Source organism: Triticum dicoccoides, chromosome 5B (genome assembly GCF_002162155.2).
Source record: "Triticum dicoccoides isolate Atlit2015 ecotype Zavitan chromosome 5B, WEW_v2.0, whole genome shotgun sequence".
NCBI lineage: Eukaryota > Viridiplantae > Streptophyta > Magnoliopsida > Poales > Poaceae > Triticum > Triticum dicoccoides.
The window spans coordinates 1,310,515-1,335,751 of NC_041389.1; the positions used below are offsets into that span (position 1 = coordinate 1,310,515).

At 44.2% G+C, this 25,237-nt stretch overlaps 1 protein-coding gene across 1 annotated transcript; it reads right to left on the reverse strand.

Moving 5' to 3' along the window:
- Positions 1-22,221: 22,221 nt before the first annotated feature.
- Positions 22,222-23,696, reverse strand: LOC119306943 (protein FAF-like, chloroplastic). Its single transcript, XM_037583016.1, has one exon. It carries the CDS (start codon positions 23,588-23,590, stop codon positions 22,406-22,408), a length of 1,185 nt encoding a protein of 394 aa, XP_037438913.1. The 5' UTR covers positions 23,591-23,696; the 3' UTR covers positions 22,222-22,405.
- Between the last annotated feature and the right edge of the window lie 1,541 nt (positions 23,697-25,237).

A 25,237-nucleotide genomic window follows, 5' to 3' on the forward strand; every position in this document is an offset into this window, starting at 1 on the left:
TATTCAAATATATACTGTCGGTATCATCCAAACGGTGCGTGCATCCGCGGTATCCCTTATTTGTCTGTCCTGAAAGGTTACTAAGAGCAGGCCAATCATTGATGGTCATGAACAGCAACGCCTTAAGGTCAAATTCTTCCCCCATGTGCTCATCCCACGCACGTACACCTGTTCCATTCCACAGTTGTAAGAGTTCTTCAACTAATGGCCTTAGGTATACATCAATGTCGTTGCTGGGTTGCTTAGGGCCTTGGATGAGCACTGGCATCATAATGAACTTCCGCTTCATGCACAACCAAGGAGGAAGGTTATACAAACATAGAGTCACAGGCCAGGTGCTATGGTTGCTGCTCTGCTCCCCAAAAGGATTAATGCCATCTGCGCTTACACCAAACCATACGCTCCTAGCGTCATCTGCAAACTCCTTCCCGTACTTTCTTTTGATTTTTCTCCACTGCGACCCGTCAGCTGGTACTCTCAACTTTCCGTCTTTCTTACGGTCTTCTCTGTGCCATCGCATCGCCTTGGCATGCTCTTTGTTTTGGAACAAACGTTTCAACCGTGGTATTATAGGAGAATACCACATCACCTTGGCAGGAATCTTCTTCCTGGGGCGCTCGCCCTCGACATCACCATGCTCATCGCGGCTGATCTTATAGCGCAATGCACCACATACCGGGCAAGCGTTCAAATCCTCGTACTCATCGCGGTAGAGGATGCAATCATTAGGGCATGCATGTATCTTCTGCACCTCTAACCCTAGAGGGCAGACAGCCTTCTTTGCTTCGTACGTACTCTCGGGCAATTCGTTGTCCTTTGGAAGCATATCCTTTATCATTACCAGCAACTTTCCAAATCCCTTGTCAGATACACCATTCTTTGCCTTCCATTGCAGCAATTCCAGTGTGGTGCCCAACTTTTTCTTGTCACCTACGCAATTCGGGTACAACAATTTTTTGTGATCCTCTAACATGCGCTGCAACTTCTTCTTCTCCAAATCACGTGCGCAGTTTCTCTTTGCATCGGCAATGGCCCGACCTAGATCATCAATGGGCTCATCTGATGCCTCTTCTTCAGCTTCTTCCCGCATTGCCGGCTCAGCTTCTTCCCGCATTACCGGCTCAGCTTCTTCCCCCATTGTTGTATCATCGTATTCAGGGAACCCATGGCCAGGATAGCTGTCGTCGTCCTCTTCTTTTTCATTGTCTTCCATCATAACTCCTCTTTCTCCATGCTTGGTCCAAACATTATAGTAGGGCATGAAACCGGACTCAAACAGGTGGACGTGAATGGTTCTTGACGTAGAGTAATTGCGACCATTCTTACAGCCAGCACATGGACAAGGCATAAAACCATCCGCCCGCTTGTTTGCCTCAGCCGCAAGCAGAAAAGTATGCACGCCCTCAACGAACTGGGGAGAGCATCGGTCATCGTACATCCATTGCCGGCTCATCTTCATTACACAACACCAAATAGACCAAATTAATACAAGTTCATACATAAAGTTCATACAACACTTAAATACAACAAACAAATAACTCTCTAGCTAAAGCATTTAAATGCAACAACAAATGCGATCAAGATCGCAACTAAGGTAACAATTGATCCAACAGCATAATGATACCAAGCCTCACTATCGATGTCATATTTTCTAATCTTTCTAATCTTCAAGTGCATTTTCTCCATCTTGATCTTGTGATCATCGACGACATCGGCAACATGCAACTCCAATTCCATCTTCTCCCCCTCAATTCTTTTCAATTTTTCTTTCAAGTACTCGTTTTCTCTTTCAACTAAATTTAACCTCTCGACAATAGGGTCGGTTGGAATTTCCGGTTCACATACCTCCTAGATAAAAATATCTATGTCAACTTGATGGGCATAATTTGTCATAAACACTAAATGCAACAAATAGTTTTAAAAGAGAATATACCACATCCGAATCATAACAAGGACGAGGGCCGACGGGGACGGATATCAAAACCATGACACTATGTATAACAAACAACGTACGGGTAAGATAATTATTATACGAGTAACTATATATCCAAATCACACAAACATCAATTTTTTATATAAAATTTCATGAACAAGAGGCTCACCACAAGGTGGTGCCGGCGACGGGACGGTGCGGGCGATCGACGGTGGTTACGACGGAGATTTAGAAGGCACTAAGTAAACCACACCTACATATGCAAACTAAGTGTTATTTTGACCTCAAATTGCATATAAATCAAATACTACCACATATAATTCCTCCCAAATTACTAAAACCCACAATTAATCACTATATAAACCAATGCAAGAGCTAATCTAGCAATGAGAGATGAAAGGACAAAGTTGCTAACCTTGGTGATCATTTGAATGGATGGGGGCCTGCAAATCTTGACAAATTTGGGGCAAATTTTGTGATGAACTCGAGAGGAAGAAGGGAAGAACAGAGGAGAGGGAGAGGGGAAAGGGGGAAGAATAGAGTGCGGGTGGACGAAGGGTTTATATAGGACGACCTTTAGTACCGGTTCGTGCCACGAACCGGTACTAAAGGTGCTGGAAGGGCCCCACTCTGACAACATCCTGCCACCACTTTCTTTAGTACCGGTTCGTGGCACAAACCGGTGCTAAAGGTTCGCCACAAACCGGTACTAAAGAGCTCCTCCCGCCTAGCCGTTGGAACCGGCACTAATAGACACATTAGTGCCGGTTCTGTTACAAACCGGGACTAATGTGTCACACATTTGACCCTTTTTCTACTAGTGAATCCCCCTCTCCGGAGCCCCGAACGGACTCCAGATCAGCCCTCCCGAGAGAGATTAGGGCTTGGCGGCGGCTCCGTATCGTAAAACACGATGATTTCTTCTCTCTGATTTTTTTCTCTCCGAAGGCCAATATATGGAGTTGGAGTTGGCGTCGGAGGGCATCCAGGGGGCCCACGAGGTAGGGGGCGCGCCCAAGGGGGAGGGGCGCGCCCCCACCCTCGTGGACAGGGTGTGGGCCCCCTGGTCTTCATCTTTGTCGAGGATTTTTTATTATTTATTATAAGATATTCCATGGAGTTTCAGGTCATTCCGAGAACTTTTCTTTTTTGCACATAAAACAATATCATGGCAATTCTGCTGAAAACAATGTCAGTCCGGGTTAGTTCCATTCAAATCATACAAGTTAGAGTCCAAAACAAGGGCAAAAGTGTTTGGAAAAGTAGATACGACGGAGATGTATCAACTCCCCCAAGCTTAAACCCTTGCTTGTCCTCAAGCAATTCAGTTGACAAACTGAAAGAGAAAAAGAAAAACTTTTACAAACTCTGTTTGCTCTTGTTGTTGTAAACATGAAAAGCCATCATTCAAGTTTCAGCAATTATTATGAACTAACCATACTCACAATAACACGTAGATCTCACAATTACTCATATCAATAATATAATCAGCCAGCGAGCCATAATAATAAAACTCGAATGAGAACACTTTCTCAAAATAATCATAACATGATATAGCGAAATGTTATCTCGCTAGACCTTTCTGAGACCGCAAAACATAAATGCAGAGCACCTTTAAAGATCAAAGACTGACTAAACATTGTAATTCATGATAAAAGAGATCCAGTCAAGTCATACCCAAAATAAACCAATTATAATGAAAGCAAACGACAGCGTGCTCTCCAGTGGGTGCTTTTTAATAAGAAGGGTGATGACTCAACATAAAAGTAAATAGATAGGCCCTTCGTAGAGGGAAGCGGGGATTTATAGAGGTGCCAGAGCTCGGTTTTGAAATAGAGATAAATTATATTTTGAGCGGCATACTTTCACTATCAACGCAACAACTATGAGATGACTGTATCTTCCATACTACATGCATTATAGGAAGTTCCCAAACAGAATGGTAAAGGTTTATACTCCCCCTCCTCCACAAGCATCAATCCATGGCTTGCTCGAAACAACGAGTGCCTCCAACATTCAACGTGTCCCAGGGGGAGCTTTGTTTAATTATTTTGATTTGCTTTGATCTTTTTGGATCATGGTACTGGGCATCCCGGTTACCGGCCCTTTCTCGTGAATGAGGAGCGGAGTCCACTCCTCTTGAGAATAACCCACCTAGTATGGAAGATATAGGCATCCCTAGTTGCACATGAGCTGCTCGAGCATACAAAACAGAATTTCATTTGAAGGTTTGGAGTTTGGCACATACAAATTTACTTGGAACGGCAGGTAGATACTGCATATAGGAAGGTATAGTGGACTCATATGGAACAACTTGGGGTTTAAGGAGTTTGGATGCACAAGCAGTATTCCCGCTTAGTGCGGTTGAAGACTAGCAAAAGACTGGGAAGCGGCCAACTGAGAGAGCGACAACAGTATTAAACATGCATTAAAATTAATTTACACCAAATACAAGCATGAGTAGGATATAATCCACCATGAACATAAATATCATGAAGGCTATGTTGATTTGATTCAACTACATGCGTGAACATGTGCCAAGTCGAGTCACTCAATTCATTCAAAGGAGGATACCATCCCATCATACCACATCATAATCATTCTAATAGCATGTTGGCACGCAAGGTAAACCATTATAACTCATAGATAATCAAGCATGGCACAAGCAACTATAATCTCTAAATGTCATTGCAAATATGTTTACTTCATAATAGCTGAATCAAGAACGATGAATCATCATATTTACAAAAACATGAGAGGTCGAGTTCATACCAGCTTTTCTCATCCCAACAAGTCCATCATGTATCATCATTATTTCCTTTCACTTGCACGACCGAACGGTGTGTATAATAATAAGAGTGCATGTGCATTGGACTAAGCTGGAATCTGCAAGCATTCAACTCAAGAGAGAAGACAAGTAATATGGGCTCTAAGTTAGATAAACAATAATGCATATAAGAGCCACTAAGCATTTTCAATATAGTCTTCTCGACCCCCAAAGAAAGGAAAAGAAATACAAAAACTATTTACACGGGAAAGCTCACAACAAGCAAAAGAAGAACGGGAATTATTTTTGGGTTTTCTTTTTAATTCTACTACAAGCAAGGAAAGTAGACTAACTAATTTTTTTGTTTTTTTCTTAAGGTTTATCAAACACACAAGAAGAAAGCAGGAAAAAGAAAATAAACTAGCATGGATATTACAGTGAAAGAGTATGAGCACCGACATCTAGCATTGAGTGTGTGTGAACATGAATGTAATGTCGGTGGGAAATACGTACTCCCCCAAGCTTAGGCTTTTGGCCTAAGTTGGTCTATTGCGAGGGATGGCCTGGTGGATACCCGTAGGTGAAGCTGGGGTCATACTATGATGCAGAAGGCTCCGGCTGCCACTGGCTGGCAGCCTCCTCTGGATCCCAAGAATAAACAGATAGTCGTGGAGGCTCATCTTATGGTTCCGGTTCTGGGGCGGGTGCAGGATTTCGATAGGCTTGAATGGCCGCCCACGGAACGATGTGAGGACCTGCAGACAAGTTAAACAAAGAGGGAGCAGGCAAAGTAATAATCTCAGGGTGATGTTTATCAAAGTACAATTTATATTTGAGTTCCCCTTCACGACTCTTAATAAGAAAATCATGCGCTAGAATACTCCTATAATCTAAATAAGCAAGAGGCAGCGATGTTTCCTCTTCCTCCTCATGCCTAATAGGTATTTCAAAATATTCAGCTAGGCGTGAGGCATAAATACCTCCAAAGATGGGGCCTTTAGTACGGTTCAGATTTAACCGCCTAGCAACAATTCCACCCATACTAACAGAGTTACTTTGATATAAACCATGGAACAAAACAATAACATCAGGAATACTAAGGTTTCCACAGTTTCCGCGACCTATCAGGCAACGACTAGCAAATAAGGCAAAGTATCGTAAAACAGGAAAATGTATGCTAGTGATTCTTGCATCAGAAACCTTCCTGGTTTCTCCCACCGTGATAGTGTTAATAAAAGCTTCCACTTCATTACAGTGTGGTTCATCTAAGGTGCCCTCAAAGGGTATTTTGCAAACCTCGCAAAATTCAGCTAATGGCATCTCTTTAACAACGTCATATAAATGAAACTCTACTGTTGGAGGTGATTTATTAGGGAAAAAGTAGAAGTTCTGCACAAAAGTATTTGTGAGTAAGAGATACTGATGATGTTGGTCGCGGAGGAAGTTGGTGAGGCCGGCGTTCTCAATTAATAGATAGAAATCCTCATAAATCCCGGCTCTCCTCAAGAAGTCATCGGAAGGCCAACACGGCCGAACCTCCGCGATACGAGGCAAATTAAATTTGGGCTTCTGTTCTTCTTCCTTTTGTTTCTCCTTAGAGCTTCGGCTCGACGAGCCCCTCAAAAGTCTCTTCATTATTTCTGAAACAATCTGAAATTTTTAGTGACTTCAAGTAAAAGTGAACCAACTTCAATAAAATTGATAGCAACAACTCCTATAAGTGCCTAGAGCCTATATAAAGCATTGGAACTACTTGGAACCATATAAATTTGACATGCAAGCTCAATAACATGGTCACCTATGCTGCACAAATTTGCAATGAATAAAGCACTAGAACAAAAACTAATTGGACCAATGGAGGAGTCACATACCAAGGAACAATCTCCCCAAGCAGTTTTGCGAGAGGTGCTTTGAGCAAGGAGATCGAAAATCACAGCAACGGGGACTGGAACTCGTGCTTGAGTTGGTTTTTCGTGTTTGTGTGAGACAGATGAAGAAGATGGGTGCAGGAATAAGTGGAGGAGGGCCACCGTGAGCCCACGAGGCAGGGCGGCGCGCCCAGGGGGGTAGGGCGCGCCCTCCACCCTCGTGGCCAGGTGGCAACTCCCCCCGCGGTGATTTTTGCACAGTAAATTCTTAAATATTCCCGAAAAAATCATAAAAAATTGGCATGGCATTCTGAGGACTTTTATTTTCGGGATATTTTTATATTGAGCGGATAAGTCAGGAGACAGACAAAAAAATACTATTTTACTTTATTTCTACTAAATAACAGAAAATATAAAGAGGGTACAGAAGGTTGTGCTTCTAGTTTCATCCATCTCGTGATCATCAAAAAGAATCCACTAACAAGGTTGATCAAGTCTTGTTAACAAACTCATTCCGATAATCATGGAACCGAAGAAATTTCGAATAACACTATGTTACCTCAAGGGGGATATGGACATCCCCAATAATAAGTATATCATATTTCTTCTTGACAGTAGGGAGAGGAAATTCAAAACCTCCAAATATAATCGATGGAATTTTTCTAATAGAGTTGATACTATAAACTTGAGGTTGTTTCCTCGGAAAGTGTACCGTATGCTCATTACCATTAACATGAAAAGTGACATTGCCTTTGTTGCAATCAATAACAGCCCCTGCAGTATTAAGGAAAGGTCTTCCAAGAATAATAGACATACTATCATCCTCAGGAATATCAAGAATAACAAAGTCCGTTAGAATAGTAACGTTTGCAACCACAACAGGCACATCCTCACAAATACCGACAGGTATAGCAGTTGATTTATCATCCATTTGCAAAGATATTTTAGTAGGTATCAATTTATTCAAATCAAGTCTACGATATAAAGAGAGAGGCATGACACTAACACCAGCTCCAAGATCACATAAAGCAGTTTTAACATAATTTCTTTTAATGGAGCATGGTATAGTAGGTATTCTGGGATCTCCAAGTTTCTTTGTTACTCCACCCTTAAAAGTGTAATTAGCAAGCATGGTGGAAATTTCAGCTTCAGGTATCTTTCTTTTATTAGTAATAATATCCTTCATATACTTAGAATAAGGATTTTTTTTGAGCACATCAGTTAATCGCATACGCAAAAAGATAGGTCTAATCATTTCAACAAAGCGCTCAAAATCCTCATCATCCTTTTTCTTGGATGGTTTGGGAGGAAAAGGCATGGGTTTCTGAACCCATGGTTCTCTTTCTTTACCATGTTTCCAAGCAAGGAAGTCTCCTTTATCATAATGTTGATTCTTTGATTGTGGGTTATCAAGATCAACAGCAGGTTCAACTTCTACATCATTATCATTACTAGGTTGAGCATCAACATGAACATTATCATTAACATTATCACTAGGTTCATGTTCATCACCTGATTGTGTTTCAGCATCAGAAATAGAAATATCATTTGGATTATCAGGTGGTTCAGCAATAGGTTCACTAGAAGTTTGCACAGTTCTATCATTTTTCTTTTTCTTCCTTTTAGAAGAACTAGGCATATCAATATTATTTCTCTGAGAATCTTGCTCGATTATCTTAGGGTGGCCTTCAGGATACAAAGGTTCCTGAGTCATTCTACCAGTTCTAGTAGCCACTCTAACAGCATAATCATTTTTCTTACTATTTATTTCATTAAGCACTTCTTTCTGAGCTTTAAGTACTTGTTCTACTTGAGTGGTAACCATAGAAGCATGTTTGCTAACAAGTTTAAGTTCACCTCTAATATTAGCCATATAATCACTCAAGCGTTTAATCATAAAGGTATTTTGTTTTAATTGTCTACCAAAATAAGAATTAAAGTCATCTTGCTTAAACATAAAGTCATCAAACTCATCCAAGCACTGACTAGCAATTTTAGTAGAAGGGACTTCAGTTTTATCATATCTGTAGAGAGAATTTACCTTTACTACCTGTGTCGGGATGTCGGGAGGTTCTTCCTTAAATAAGTAATTGAGATCATATACTTCTTCGAAGGGCGGTAAATTAAGACCATGTATTTCTTCAATAGGAGGTAAATTCTTAACATTTTCAGCTTTGATACATTTTTCTTTCATAGATTTCTTTGCCTCTTGCATATCTTCGGGACTGAGAAATAGAACACCTCTCTTCTTAGGAGTTGGTTAGGAATAGGCTCAGTAATTGGCTCAGGAGCTGGCTCGGGAGTTGGCTTAGGAGGTGCCCAATTATTTTCATTTGTCAACATATTATTCAATAGAATTTCAGCTTCATCCGGTGTTCTTTCCCTGAAAATAGAACCAGCACAACTATCCAGGTAATCTCTGGAAGCATCAGTTAGTCCATTATAAAAGATATCAAGTATTTCAGGTTTCTTAAGAGGGTGATCAGGCAAAGCATTAAGTAACTTGAGAAGCCTCCCCCAAGCTTGTGGGAGAATCTCCTCTTCAATTTGCACAAAATTATATATATCCCTCAAAGCGGCTTGTTTCTTATGACCAGGGAAATATTTAGCAGAGAAGTAATAAACCATATCCTGGGGACTTTGCACACAACCAGGATCAAGAGAATTAAACCATATCTTAGCATCACCCTTTAATGAGAACGGAAATATTTTGAGTAAATAAAGGTAGCGCGATCTCTCATTATTAGTAAACAGGGCAGCTATATCATCTAACTTACGAAGATGTGCCACAACAGTTTCAGATTCGTAGCCATAAAAAGGATCAGATTCAACCACAGTAATTATATCTGGATCAACAGAAAAATCATAATAATCCTGATCAGGAACACAGATAGGTGAAGTAGCAAAAGCAGGGTCGGGTCTCATCCTACCTCTAAAAGATTCTTTACTCCATTTAACTAGCAACCTATTACGTTCAAGACTATCCTGGCAAGCAAGAATAGCTTCAGTAGATTCAGCATTTAAAAGGTAACCCTCAGGAATAGCAGGCCTATTTTCATCATCACTAACATCATCGTGTTCAGTTTCAATAATTTCTCTTTCTCTAGACTTAGAAATTTGTTCATCTAGAAATTCACCAAGAGGCACAGTAGTATCAAGCATAGAAGTAGTTTCATCATAAGTATCATGCATAGCAGAAGTGGCATCATCAATAACATGCGACATATTGGAACGAATAGCAGAAGCAGGTTTAGGTGTCGCTAGCTTGTTTATAACAGAAGGTGAATCAAGTGCAAAGCTAGATGGCAGTTCCTTACCTCCCCTCGTAGTTGAGTAATAAATAGTTGTCTTAGCGTCTTTCATGTTCTTCATAGTGTCCAGCAGATATAAATCCCAAGTGACTCAAAGAATAGAGCTATGCTCCCCGGCAACGGCGCCAGCAAAAGGTCTTGATAACCCACAAGTATAGGGGATCGCAACAGCTTTCCGAGGGTAGAGTATTCAACCCAAATTTATTTATTCGACACAAGGGGAGCCAAAGAATATTCTCAAGTATTAGCAGCTGAGTTGTCAATTCAACCACACTTGGAAACTTAGTATCTGCAGCAAAGTGTTTAGTAGCAAAGTAATATGATAGTGGTGGTAACGGTAACAAAAGTAAAGGCTACAAAAGTAATGTTTTTGGTATTTTTGTAGTGATGATAATAGTAGCAACGGAAAAGTAAATAAGCGTAAACCAGTATATGGAAAACTCGTAGGGACCAGATCAATGATGGATAATTATGCCGGATGTGGTTCATCATGTAACAGTCATAACATAGGGTGACACAGAACTAGCTCCAGTTCATCAATGTAATGTAGGCATGTATTCCGAATATAGTCATACATGCTTATGGAAAAGAACATGCATGACATCTTTTGTCCTACCCTCCCGTGGTAGCGGGGTCCTATTGGAAACTAAGGGATATTAAGGTCTTCTTTTAATAGAGAACCGGAACAAAGCATTAGCACATAGTGAATACATGAACTCCTCAAACTATGGTCATCACCGGGAGTGGTCCCGATTATTGTCACTTCGGGGTTGCCGGATCATAACACATAGTAGGTGACTATAGACTTGCAAGATTGGATCAAGAACTCACATATATTCATGAAAACATAATAGGTTCAGATCTGAAATCATGGCACTCGGGCCCTAGTGACAAGCAATATTAAGCATAGCAAAGTCATAACAACATCAATCTTAGAACATAGTGGATACTAGGGATCAAACTCTAACAAAACTAACTCGATTACATGATAAATCTCATCCAACCCATCACCGTCCAGCAAGCCTATAATGGAATTACTCACGCATGGCAGTGAGTATCATGAAATTGGTGATGGAGGATGGTTGATGATGACGACAGCGACGAATCCCCCTCTCTGGAGCCCCGAACGGACTCCAGATCAGCCCTCCCAAGAGAGATTAGGGCTTGGCGGTGGCTCCGTATCGTAAAACGCGATGATTTCTTCTCTCTGATTTTTTTCCTCCCCGAAGACCAATATATGGAGTTGGAGTTGGCGTCGGAGGGCATCCAGGGGGCCCACGAGGTAGGGGTGCACGCCCAGGGGGGAGGGGCACGCCCCCACCCTCGTGGACAGGGTGTGGGCCCCCTGGTCTTCATCTTTGGTGAAGATTTTTTATTATTTATTATAAGATATTCCGTGGAGTTTCAGGTCATTCCGAGAACTTTTGTTTTCTGCACATAAAACAACATCATGGCAATTCTACTGAAAACAACGTCAGTCCGGGTTAGTTCCATTCAAATCATACAAGTTAAGAGTCCAAAACAAGGGCAAAAGTGTTTGGAAAAGTAGATACGATGGAGACGTATCACCGTCGTATGGACGCATGCATGGTGTTGGAGACGGCGCCACGTGGAAGAAGTACTACTGTGAGACCACGGATGAGAGAAAGGAAAGATGGAGGTTAACTGAAGAAAACATCGACAAGAAGGTTGAGATTGCGGTTGAGAAGAAATCATCTCAGACAGTCGCAACAGCGGTAGCTGTCGCAAAATAGGTGGTTGTAGATATGTCTACTTCCTTGGTTCCGGCCGTTTTCAATTGGACCAGGCAAAATCCAAAAAAAATGCAATGGACTTTCCCCTTGCTGACTTCTTAGGGAGCAGCTCGACTAGCGTTGCACCGGCACCTGCTCCCGCACCGGCTCCTACACCTGCTCCCGCACCGGCTCCTGCACCTGCCCCCGCACCGGCTCCCACACATACTCCCACACCGGCTCCCGCACCTGCTCCGGCTCCGACTCCGGCACCGGACGTGCTCAGCGGTGCTTCGTCTTTGGCTGAGCTCAACACCCTCACGGTATCTGTCACATCGGCCCCCTTCAATAAATGTATAATCTCCCCTTTTCGTTGCCTTTCGGATGTCTCACGTCGCAGACTTTTCTTTGCAGGCCGACGAAACCCCGTGCACCACATTGTACACCATCAGCGACCAGAAGGTGGACGTGGAGAAGGCGACGATAATGGAGTCGAAGGAACCATTGTTCCACAGCCGGCCGATCCCCCCGAACGTCTTCAAGGTTTTCGTGGCCAGTGTCAAACTGGGCCACGATAATTTGCCTCCTCTGATACTAGTGGGGGATGACGACAAGACCCCGCGGCGGCTTGGTGATTGTTGCAATGGGTGGGTCCTGTTGTAGCCAAAGAGTCTACTTTGTCTGGAGGCGACCGGGAGCACACCCACGAGCATGCAACCTCAACAAGGTATGAACATCAACACCCCACCTACCCCATTAGCGTCGGGTGTCGGGTTGGATGATAGCAGATGGGGTAAGGAAGAGGCTCCATTAGTCGCTGATGACGTCGCCATGGATGAGGATGAGGATGACGATGGCACTCAACAGTATGTCTATATTGGCGCCTACTCAGGGTTTGAGCGTCATGAGTCGGTGCCTGAATTGCCGTCTCCGGAGGATGAACGTATTATGGACGACCTTCCGGTAGTAAAGAAGTCTAGGAAGAGAGCGAGGAAAGACAAAAAAAATCTGATTCTATGATCCAGCCGCCTTAGCAGCCTCGACTTCAGGACCGTATAGATATTCGCGATGCGGATAAATGGCATATTCCCGGTCAACCAATCCTACCTGCAAGAGCGCTAGGGGCCAGATTCGGTGATCTAAGGAGACTTCATGACGATGTGCTACGGATAGAGAAAGGCCTCATCGTCTCGAAAGATCCAGGTACGTGGTTAAAGTTCCGCGGCAATTGTCATACGTCGACTGCTTCCCCCCGGACAACTTCTTCCTTCGATTCGATTACATATTCGACATGTTTCACATGAAGAAGCTGGATTTTACGTTTGTCCGCCTTTATGCCTTGCACATGAACTACATCATCAGGGTTGAGCAGATACCTTATATCTGTGTCGCTGACCCGTACTACATGCACGAGGGCTTCTTGGGAGTCTGCACAAAGAACCGTGAATACGCGAGGGAATACATCATCAGTTTCATGCTCGCCAATGAGGACAAGGAGGCGATTCTCGTGCCTTATCATCCCATGTAAGTCATCCGCGCAGATATCCTTCCTTAGATTTCAATCACTCATTTGCACGGTGGAGGCTAATTAATTTGAGGTGTACTTATTTTGCGCAGCGGCGGGCGCGCCGTCCTCATCATCCTCTACGCCCGATACACCCACGCTCTTTACTTGGACTCGTCGAAGAACATTCACAAAAAGGATTACACCCACATCAAGGATGTTCTCGACAGTGCTATGTTTTACTACCAAGCACTGGGTGGAGAGGTCAAGGACAAGAAGAGAAGGGGCGGCAGGCTCGCCTTCGGCCATAAGACGACTTCTGCTGCATCCAGCAACTGTGTGATTCTCTTAATGATAGATTCTATGTCCTACACCACATGCTGGAGTACATACGGGATCACCAGAACCTTCGCAATGTCACCTAGATCCGGCGATGCCCATATTCTGCAATGGGCAAAGAATGTAGGAGATATCGAGGATCATCGACTTCGAGCTGAGTTCTATCACATCTAGCGCAAACTTGCCCAAATCATCATGAAGGAGGTCATCGGAAAAATAGGGATGTTCTACGAAGAAGGACAAATGTCGCGGGAAGACGTCCGAACATGGGTAGCCTCTCAGTGTCTCGACATGAAGCCTTTCACTAAGCTCGGGGACTATCTCCCTGACATCGATGGATAGCACGACATGTTGGAGTGATTGTCGATATATGACAATGTGTCCGTTTAGTTCATACTTTCTGTATGACAAAACTTTGAGTTATGCATGGCAAAACTTTGTTTGTGATGTAATTAAACCGTCCTCCTCCTCGACTAGCGAAGATCACTCTAGTTAGGGCATTTTGGGTACGATGAACCGTGTTATTTATGCTTATGATATGTTGTTTCTATTTTTGCCAAGTCTCTCTTTTTGTTGCTCAACTATATATGTTGCACATCATTGACTCATGTGACGATGCAGGTGCATAGATCATCAATGGCGAATAAGTGCTACGCCAGGAGTATATATACGACGAGTGGTCGGAGTGTCAGGCCCAGGTGTACCGGTTTCCGGTTTCCGAACAACAGGCAGTAGTTAGTTTAGGTTCATGCTAATGCGAGAGAGGGATACGAACTCATGTACTGTATAGTTCCGCTCTCACTCAAAGTGATAGCTCTTCTCGCGTATATCATTGTTTAGATGGATGACGATGTATTTGCAAGTAATCGAGACTTGTATCGCTATTTTCGAGATGATGACGAGAGACCACTTTGTGTTGGATGATGATTATGATGATGACATGATTTGATGAGACTAGTTGTATGTATATGCTATGATTACATTTGTATGTGTATGATATGCTAAAGATTATTGTATAAAGCCTATTCAAATACAAAACAAATATGCAGATTTTTTTTTAATAAAACTAGTAGTAGCGAGGGGGGAAAAGTTAGCAGTAGCGCCGACTTACCAGTAGCGCTTCCCTGTAAAAAGCGATGCAGATAATATCAGCAGCGCTCTTCACTGAAGCGCGCTACAGCTATCCATGTATAGCAGTAGCGTGGGACCACAAGCGCTACGGCTACACGTTAGCTGTAGCGCCTTATCAGTAGTGCATCGTCCCGCGGTACTGATAATCCTAACCCCCGCGCTGCTGCTAGTCTTTTCCCTAGTAGTGTATGCCCGTATGCATCGTTCTGATGCAGAGGCCGGGGCAAACCCCCTTTTCATAAAAAAAACACCTACCTAACACTATCGGAGATGTGTCATTAGAAACGGTTCCTCGTGCTCATTAGGGAAAGTTTTACCTAGAGGATCAAAGACCGACGTCGGTGGCGACCATGGGTGAAACCCTAGCACCAGTGGTGTGTGTCTCGTCTATGGTGGTCAGTAAGGCGAATTCATCATTTCTATGCACAAATCATACACAACGGCACGTGGCTTGGTGCAGCATAACGGTGGCGATGTTTGTCGGATTAGATGGATCTGACATGATGCACTGGGCATTGGTGCAGCATAACGGGGATGCTGTTGCGAGACATGTCCTATTATATGGCCTCAAGGTTGTTTCTTTTTCCTTAACGTAAGACGATTTGTTCGCTATTTTCTATAATTAATAATATAAGGTTATGTGCATTACTTGATGTAGAGGCCGATAGGGTCTTCCCCTCCTTTTAGAAAAAAGGACAGTTTTATCTACCTCCTTCCACTTAAAATTAAGTAGCCAACAATAAGACAAGATCAAAGATTGACTCATATAACCATATTAGTTTAAGGTTTGAAACACACAAAAATAATGCTCTTATTCTCGAATGTCACCTCGCCACTTCAAAAATCAACCCGCCGGTTTTGTTGAAGAAGTTGCCACTGCCTCCTAGCTTCTTGGACAACGGCTCATCTTGTCACATTGGTAGTAGTAGACCAAGCGTTGCTCTTCTCCGCCCATGAGGACGCGGTACCCACATGCGTATGATTTGGCAGTTGTCATTGCACAAGCCAATGGGAACCTAGTAGGCATGATGGGGGTATAACACGGCTTCTATTGAACAACCAGATGTGATATATTACAATTTTTGTAGGGAAACGTTTCTATATTAGTGTACATAAGCTCACCACATGGATTATTCTCCATTAAGTCCTCATCATGCATGTGGAAATCCGCAAGGGCACGCACCTGCCAAGCCCTGCCCGGCCGCTCGATTGCCTCGCGATTTGCGAAGTAGTTGGATTCCGCAGAAGGGCACAATAAATTTTAAGTTTCAATCATTTAAACTTACGATTTTTCAACTGAAACTTGCGATTTTCTTGCTCACTCTCACCAAGTTTCATATGCATTTTTGTGTCGGTCGTAGGCACAAAAGACGTGATTTTTTCGGTCGCCCGCACTAAGTTCCAATAGTTGAACTTTTTTCTTTCAAAATTAATCAAAACGTATTCAAAACATATCTTATCTGAAAGCCATCATCATGAGGAACACAAATACGGACTCGGTGAGACCTGCGTGCAACAAATCCGCTTGCGGCATGCATGGTGTGTGTATAACAATCTTGAGTCTACAAAGACCCATCGTGACGTACATACATACAACATGGTCAACTGTCTAACTGGCTCACATGAAAAACATCAAGAACTAAATGGTTTAAACCGTGCATTGTTAAGTAGGAAATCCATGCATCCATTTCTTTGAATACCTGACTCTGGAAACTGGCAAATAGCAAAGGAAAGCATTTATATATCACTAATTATTCATTAGTGCGAGGTCACTCCTTTCAGAAAGGTCGTGTGAGGTCACATGTCAATGATCTTGTGCATGATTCATCAGACATCCATACTTTCCCAAATGATGTCAGAAAGTAAAGTGCAGGGTTGAATAATTGCTTTTGCATCGCTACCTTGATGATGCACAACTTAAAAGTTGCCTAAGGGGGTGTTTGGTTCAGAAGTCCTAAGACTTTTTCTAGTCCCAGGGACTAATCAAAAAAGACTCTTCAGTAGAGTCTTTTTCTAGTCCCTGTAGAAAAAGTCCCTCCCGTTTGGTTCCTAGGGACTTTTTAGGGACTTTTTCTAGTCTCTAGGACTAAAAAGTCCCTGAACCAAACACCCCCTAAATATAGGGCAACCGGATCATGCATGAAACTACATCACCATCAGGTCTAAATACGCACAACGAGCACTTCAATTTGTGCACTTGATTTGTAGCATAAATAAGATGTACACGATCGATACATCTTTAGTACTACATATACATGACGCAAAAAAGACCAAGGCACTAAAACATGTGCAGATCCTCAGATTAGTTGAGTGCTTTTACTAACTACTGGTATACACGAGCAACACGGGATCTCTTTCCTCCTCCACAAGAAAAGCTCTTCTCCTCTCGTCGGCGCCGCCACCAGTCCGCCCCATCTCCAATGGCCTCTAGGCCATGGAGGTATGGAGGATCTCGTTCCCCTACCGGCGGGAGGAACCCCGTTCTCGTTCTTGGTAGGTTCAGCGCCTTGGTTTGGGCTGTGTGGTGGCGGTGATGTTCCTTAGTAGGAATAATGTCTTCCATATTCTATCCCCGTCTTGATGATGTGTTTAGCATCGTCGGAGGGCGTGTGGAGGTGTGTCTTCGCTGGATCTCGCGGGATTCGGTCGGTGCTGGTTTTCGGTGGATCTGTTTAGATCCGTTCTTTTTTGTCTTCGTTAGGGTGTTTACAGGTTTGATCCTTTTGATCTAGGAGTTTCTTCATCGGCGATGGTTACTACTCTGGTGCGCTGGTCCTATGGGACCTTAGCACGACAACTTCCCGACTGTCTCTTACAACAAGGTTTGCCCGGCTCCGGTGAGGCAGGGGCGATGACGGCAGCGTAACTTCGGATCGCTCCAGTGCTTGTAGTCATCGCTAGGTGTTCCATGGACATGATTATAATTTATATTACCTCTGTTGTTTTTTGTAATGCCATGATTGAAGATGAATAGATTCAAAGTTTCTCGAAAAAAAAAACTACTGGTATACACATGTAACACATGAGAGCTTTTGTTCTTGCAACAAATTAAATTGGCCTAATTGACTATTGGTTTCGTACATATGGATGCACTGATCTAGGAAATTTGCAAATATATGTACTGGAGGACTTCTGGCTAGCATAAATGAAAAGTTTGGTTTTGATTTAATTTGGTCAGTTCTATAAGAAGAGCAATAGTACTATCATAGTGTAAAAAGTGGGTCATTGATTTAATTTGCTTTTTGACACTATCATAATGTCTAAAAGCATCTTATATTAAGTTACAGAGGGAGTATTTCCTAGCGGCCTGTTTTTAAGTTTGGTTTTATGCTTGAAGGTCATATGGGTGGATGGAGGTACGTAGCTAGGGTCCATTTGGATATCGGAGCAGCGAGGCTAGCTCCATGCATGCCTCGTCCATAATCCTTAGCCCTATAAGTTAGTGCTTCTTCCTTTCTTTCTTTCTCTATGCATCTCTGCGTGTGACACGGTCGAATATTTATGTCGAAGGAAATCTAGCTTGCACTTGAATTCTTAGTCTCTAAGCAACTGCCTCACCAATTGCTCTCATCCATAATAATTTGTGAAGAAAAGCACAACTTTAATAAATGAAAACCTTTTAAGGCTAACGACATGCGCAATATATATTGCTAGCTCGCATTATTGTATAGTGTGCTTCAGCTTAAGTAAGGCATGCGTCCAACACATTTTGTCTAAAGCTATATAAATAATTCCCCACTAAAAAGGATATCTAAATAAACCCGATACACATGCAACATTTTGTGTAGTTAAAGAACATGCATATATACTCTCTCAATTCCAATGAATAAGGCGCACACAGATCCCAAAGTCTAACCTTGATTCTAAATTAGACCAGTGATATATGTTTCTGTAACCCAAAAATTATACCATTGAAAACTTATTTTGAATACGTATTCAACGGTATAATTTTTTTCACATATAACCCATATTTAATTGGTCTAATTTACTGTCAAATTTTAATTTAAGATGCGGGCACGTCTTATTCATTGGAATGGTGGGAGTACTCGCCTTGAGTATCATGTACTCTTCTACCAAATCATAAAGGGACTCCAAGACAATCCAACACAGTGTTTGCAGTGTTCATACATGCCTGGGGAGAGCCCATCTCGATGATCCGTCCATGTTTATACTAATTCTATATCGAGTTTACCAGCTCGTTCGTTGTGTCAATTGATTCAACCACTATGCAACTATTTGACTAATAGTTTAATTACATCCTATATGTCAATGTATATTTGTGCTGCTTTCTTTATTTCTTAAACGGTAGAACATGATAGTTCCCTTTATATATTTCCAAGTGAAAATTCTAGCTTTTACCCCCTAGTTTCATGTTTTTGACACTGATCAGGGGTGCTAAAAAACCTTTGATTTGGGTCCCAATTTCTCAGCACCTTCTACATCAAGAAAATAGCGCTCTCTTGCCAGATCTAACGATCTACATGATAGGGTGGGTTTAACCCCGAAGGGCATTTCTAACCGATCCCCTAAAAATAGCGGAGTATCCCTAGCGAAGTAAAAGCTTAGTGGAGTAACTCCACTAAAATTTTGTTGGACCTAGCCGATCCGCTATATATAACATAGTAAAAAAATCATTTGCATCATATTTTCGGTGACCTAAACACATTTCCTTGCTTCTTTATTTCATTCAACGACATTGGAGTACATAATTCACCAACTCTTCACGACGAGAGCAAGACAAAAGAAAACAAGAACCACAAATAGACATTTTAGAAGATATCCAATTTTCCTAACTGCTCCTACTAGTTGGATTAATATCTTCTCTATGTCTTCATTGCTGCTATGTGGATTCTTGAGCCTGTTGGAAATATGCCCTAGAGGCAATAACAAAATGGTTATTATTATATTTCCTTGTTTATGATAATTGTTTATTATCCATGCTAGAATTGTATTGATAGGAAACTCAGATACATGTGTGGATACATAGACCACAACATGTCCCTAGTGAGCCTCTAGTTGACTAGCTCATTGATCAATAGATGGTTATGGTTTCCTGACCATGGACATTGGATGTCATTGATAACAGGATCACATCATTAGGAGAATGATGTGATGGACAAGACCCAATCCTAAGCCTAGCACAAGATCGTGTAGTTCGTATGCTAAAGCTTTTCTAAATGTCAAGTATCTTTTCCTTAGACCATGAGATTGTGCAACTCCCGGATACCGTAGGAATGCTTTGGGTGTACCAAACGTCACAACGTAACTGGATAGCTATAAAGGTGCACTACGGGTATCTCCAAAAGTGTCTGTTGGGTTGGTACGAATCGAGACTGGGATTTGTCACTCCGTGTGATGGAGAGGTATCTCTGGGCCCACTCGGTAGGACATCATCATAATGTGCACAATGTGATCAAGGAGTTGATCACGGGATGATGTGTTACGGAACGAGTAAAGAGACCTGCCGGTAACGAGATTGAACAAGGTATCGGCATACCGACAATCGAATCTCGGGCAAGTACTATACCGGTAGACAAAGGGAATTGTATACGGGATTGATTGAATCCTTGACATCGTGGTTCATCCGATGAGATCATCGTGGAACATGTGGGAGACAACATGGGTATCCAGATCCCGCTGTTGGTTATTGGCCGGAGAGTTGTCTCGGTCATGTCTGCATGGTTCCCGAACCCGTAGGGTCTACACACTTAAGGTTCGATGACGCTAGGGTTATAGGGAATAGATATATGTGGTTACCGAATGTTGTTCGGAGTCCCGGATGAGATCCCGGACGTCACGAGGAGTTCTGGAATGGTCCGGAGGTAAAGATTTATATATGGGAAGTCCTGTTTTGGTCAACGGAAAAGTTTCGGGTGCTATCGGTAACGTACCGGGACCACCGGGAGGTTCCCGGGGGTCCACCAGGTGGGACCAACGGCCCCAGAGGGCTGCGTAGGCCAAGTGTGGGAGGGGACCAGCCCCAGGTGGGCTGGTGCGCCCCCCCCCCCTCCCCACCAAGGCCCAAGGTGCATGGAGAGTGGGAGGGGGCAAACCCTAGGCTCAGATGGGCCTAAGGCCCACCCTAGGGCGCCCCCTTCTGTCTCCCCCCTTGGCCGCACCCTAGATGGGATCTAGGGGCTGCCGCACCCCTTGGGGTGGGAACCCTAGAGGAGGCGCAGCCCCCTTCCTTTCCCCTATATATAGTTGAGGTCTAGGGGTTGCCCAACACACGAATTATTCTCTCCCAAGGCGCAGCCCTACCTCTATCCCTCCTCGTCTCTTGCGGTGCTTGGAGAAGCCCTGCTGTAATGCCACGCTCCTCCATCACCACCACGCCGTCGTTCTGCTGCTGTACGGAGTCTTCCCCAACCTCGCCCTCTCTCCTTGCTGGATCAAGGCATGGGAGACGTCATCGGGCTGCACGTGTGTTGAACGCGGAGGCGCCGTTGTTCGGCGCTTAGATCGGAATCAACCGCGATCTGAATCGCTACGAGTACGACTCCTTCATCCGCGTTCTTGTAACACTTCCGCTTAGCGATCTACAAGGGTATGTAGATGCACTCCCCTTCTCTCTCGTTGCTAGTCTCTGCATAGATTGATCTTGGTGATGCGTAGAAAATTTTGAATTTCTGCTACGTTCTCCAACAGAGCCAACACTTCTTTCTTCTTTGATTCTAAAGAAGTAGACGTTGCTTTGCGTCTAATCTCATCTCTAGTCTCATCTCTAGCCTCAATCTAGCAACGAATGCACGAACATCTATCAATTTTCGTGCTAGCAATAGATCGTTGTATTCTTCTTCCCAATACCAAAACTTGCATCCATCCTACACACATAGATGAGCAAACAATGAGCTACCGATGCACCGAATCCGGTGAAGAACCGAATGAAAACAAGCACATACCCCATCATTTGTGAACTTGAAGAACACCCATCAGGGATGTTGCGGCGTGGTAGAGACTCGGCGCACCACCTGCCGTGTGCAATCATCGCATTCTATGACCGGCAACGGCGAGCCACTACGCCAACGCGGCGACCGGGCGACGGTCGGGCGTGTATTTGCGAGTGAACCTTCGATGGGAGAGATTCGAGTGGCTAGAGGAGGAGCCGGTACCAACATGCGGCCCAGCGGCATTGCCGGGGTTGTGCGGTCTGCTTCTCGGCCAATCCATGGCAAGGCGTAGAGCCCCCACCGTCCAGAAAAGCCAAATCCCGTGGAGGCGGGAGCAGGCGCCGATCCACCACTTCTTCGCCCGCGACGGGAGGAGGAGGCACAAATCAAATTGGTACAGGACAGCGGCGGAGCCTACGGAGGGGCCGCGGTTGCGGGCCGGTGCCGGCGGGGGGTGGGAGGGGCGGCGCAGGCATAGATGTGGCGCGAGCGGGGACGGAGGGCAGTGAAGGGGAGTGCGGCTTTTACTCAACCGCCGCGCGATGGAGTAAGTATAATGATATTTTTAGGCCCGGAGTAAAATTTTACTTTGTTAAGGCGGATAAGGAATCGACTAGGTTATCTAGTGAGGTGTTCTAAGCAACAGATCAGAGATCCTATAATGTTTTTCCTAAATGTTTATATCTAACAAGTGGTGCTTTCCTCTTCAAATTTTTGGTCATGGAGATCAGAGACATGATTTGGAGACCATGGGAAAACATAAGTTTACATAACTTGACTTTCGTCAATAAAGTGCACTCTATGGTGCACTCATAAATATAAATTCATGTTGGCTGACACAGCAAGACGATCAACAAACTGACAAACCATTGTCAAATACTCTACAACACAAAATTGGCGCCGATGAAGAGTATAGTTTGGAGTAATGATCAGGCGGCGATGATGGAGTATGACTCCACAATGAAGAGCGGCCTCTGCCGGAGCTGCCGGCACCGCCGCACGCTCTGCATCAGCTCCTCCCTGTCCCCCACCCGCGACGTGAACAGCAGCGACGCGCTCTCCTCCTCAACCTCTTCCTCGTCCTCCTCGTCGGACTGCATGCCAGTGGACGCGGCGGCCACAGCGGCCGCCAGCGTCGTCGTGGACGACGGCACCCTGCGCAGCCCCGACGTCACCGTCGGAGCGGCCAACTCGTCCTCGGTAGCTCTGCAGCAGCGCGATGGGGACGGGATCGTCTTCGATTCGTCCGTGGTGACCGGCGCGCCGCCCACGAACTTGTTGATGACTATCCTGGAACACCGCTGCGCCTTGCCGGACGCCGCCACCACCTCCACCAGCATGCCCCTGTCAACTACCTCCACCTCGTCCTCCTCCTCCTCCACTTCATCTTCTTCATCCTCGACAACTTCTTCAACATCCTTCTCTTGCAGCATCTGTTCTTGGTCTGGCTGTTGCTGTTGCTTGTTCTGGTGGTCGAGGACAGAGTCCGAAGCAGAGGAGTAGTCCACGAAACAGAGCTTGAGGCGGCCACCCTCGCGCTGCGCGTGGAGGTACCCCTGGGGCTTCGCGGCCACAGCCTCGAGCACGAGGCGTCCGTCGCGTCGGTGCGGGCGCACCCGCAGGCACGGCCCGCCGTCGCCGCCGCGGTGGCGAGACATAGACGGCAGTGGCGGGGGGAACGCGCGCTGCGGCCGGGCGCGGTGGTACTGCACAGCCCTCAGCTCCCCAGCCGTCGTATCTTCCTGCCCTTCTTCTTCTTGCAATGCCGCTGAGTCATCATCGGCGACGGCGTCCTCGCTCTGGTGGGACGAGTGTGGCGGCGCGTAGAGGAGGGACGCCAGGTCGAGGAAGTCGCCGCGGGTGCCGGTCTCGCAGCCGAGGCTCTCCGTGCAGAGGCTGAGGCTCTCGCGGCTCATGGACCGCCGCACCGTCGCCATCGGGTAGCCGACGATGGTCTTGACCGCCGGCGGCTCGGGCTTGGTGGCCGGAGCCTGGATGGCGCTCCACATGTCTAGCTGCCGCGGCGGTGGCGTCATCGGCGCCGGCATGCGAGTGTGCGTGTGAGGAGGAGCGACGTCCAGCGCCGGCATGACATGGCACACCGCCACCGTCATCTCGAACGGAACGATCTACAGAAAGATCAGAGTGGAAGAAGAAGATCGGTGAAGATCGCAGTGGTGGAGATGAAGCTTCCTAGCGGGGTTGTGTAGTGAGATTGTGAGGGAGTGAGTGAGGTGGTGACTGGGGGTGAGAGGGTATTTGTAGGCGGGAAGGGGGAGCCTTTTCAGCCGTCCAAATACAAGTTACATTTATTTGGTTGCTAAACAAGTTTTAATTGACCTTTTCAGCCGTCCAAATACAATTTGTGTTGCACGCGAAAAATGATTTTTAAAATATCAAAAAAAAATCCCAGGTATTTTTTTATGAATTCATAGTCACATCCAAATGCTACCTGCGAAGTTTTAGGCAAAAAAGTTAAACTTTTGGCATGTAAAAAAAATTAAACACCAATGTTACCCCAAATTTGTATTTTCACTGATGAAACCCTACTGCTCCGTTTCGTATGAAAATTGTCAAGCATGCCTGGGACACTAACACGAACATTCATAAAAAAATATCAGAATTTTTTGAAAATATTTTACCGCTTCTTTTGAGTCACTGTTCATCCGGGAGCAAATGCTCCTGGGAGCCAAAACGTGATGTAGTACGTTTGCAAATCAAGAAAGTACATTCGATCTTCTCTTTTCTTTAGCAGCTAATAATGCTAGTACTAGTAAATTCACTGGATGTCAATGGGGGACAGCAAGCTAGGGCCAAGCATCCCACTGTCTTCTGCTTTATTTCCTGTTTCCACTACTTACTAGCATCTTGAAAATTTAGGCTTTATTAGGTGTTGCATCCTCTACAATTATTCTTCTAACAAGCATCAAGTGTGTCGTAGTTGGGTTTCTAGTCACCTACATACTACTTTCCGGCAACTAGAAATATTTTGCACTTACAAAAAAATTGCACATTTGCAAAGTTTAGGCCAGATGGATTACTCCTTAATAATATAGCATTCCTTTTATGTTGTTGAGGGAATTAATACTATAGCACTCTTGCAACACACAATATATGCCCATTTGCAAACTCGTAGTACTACCTACTTCCTCTATCCGTGAATAAGTGCACATCTAGTTTTTTGTCCTAAGTCAAAGTTTTAATACATCGACCAACTTTATAAGGAAAAGTAGCAGAATTTATGGCACTAAATTAGTATCACTATATCCGTTTTGAAATGTACTTTCATAGGACCAATTTGATGTTATAAATTCTACTGTTCTTTTCCACAACTTAGAACAAAAGGTAGAAATACACTTATTCGCGGACAGAGAGAGTTGTGCGGTACTTGGATATTACTAATAATTAGTATTCTTGTTGTCTGGTAATATCTAGCCTTCACAGCTCTGCAAGCACATAACGCGAGCTCCTTTTTGTTAGCTTTGTGCTCTTGTTTTCTTACACCTTTCTTCTTTTTTTCTTCTTCTTTTTAAGTCTGTGTGTGGTGACTGTCTAGCTAGGCTAGTGGAAACAAGTCCCCATCATACTCCACCAGTGCCATGCATGGAACATGGGACAATACTCATCATTCATTATTAGTTTGTCTCCTTGTGCCCTTCTTACTAATTTAATACCTAAAAACACATAATTAATTAACAAAATAAATATCCCTATGTTTTTATTTACTCTGCGTATTAGAGTTGTCTGAAGTCAAACTTTAT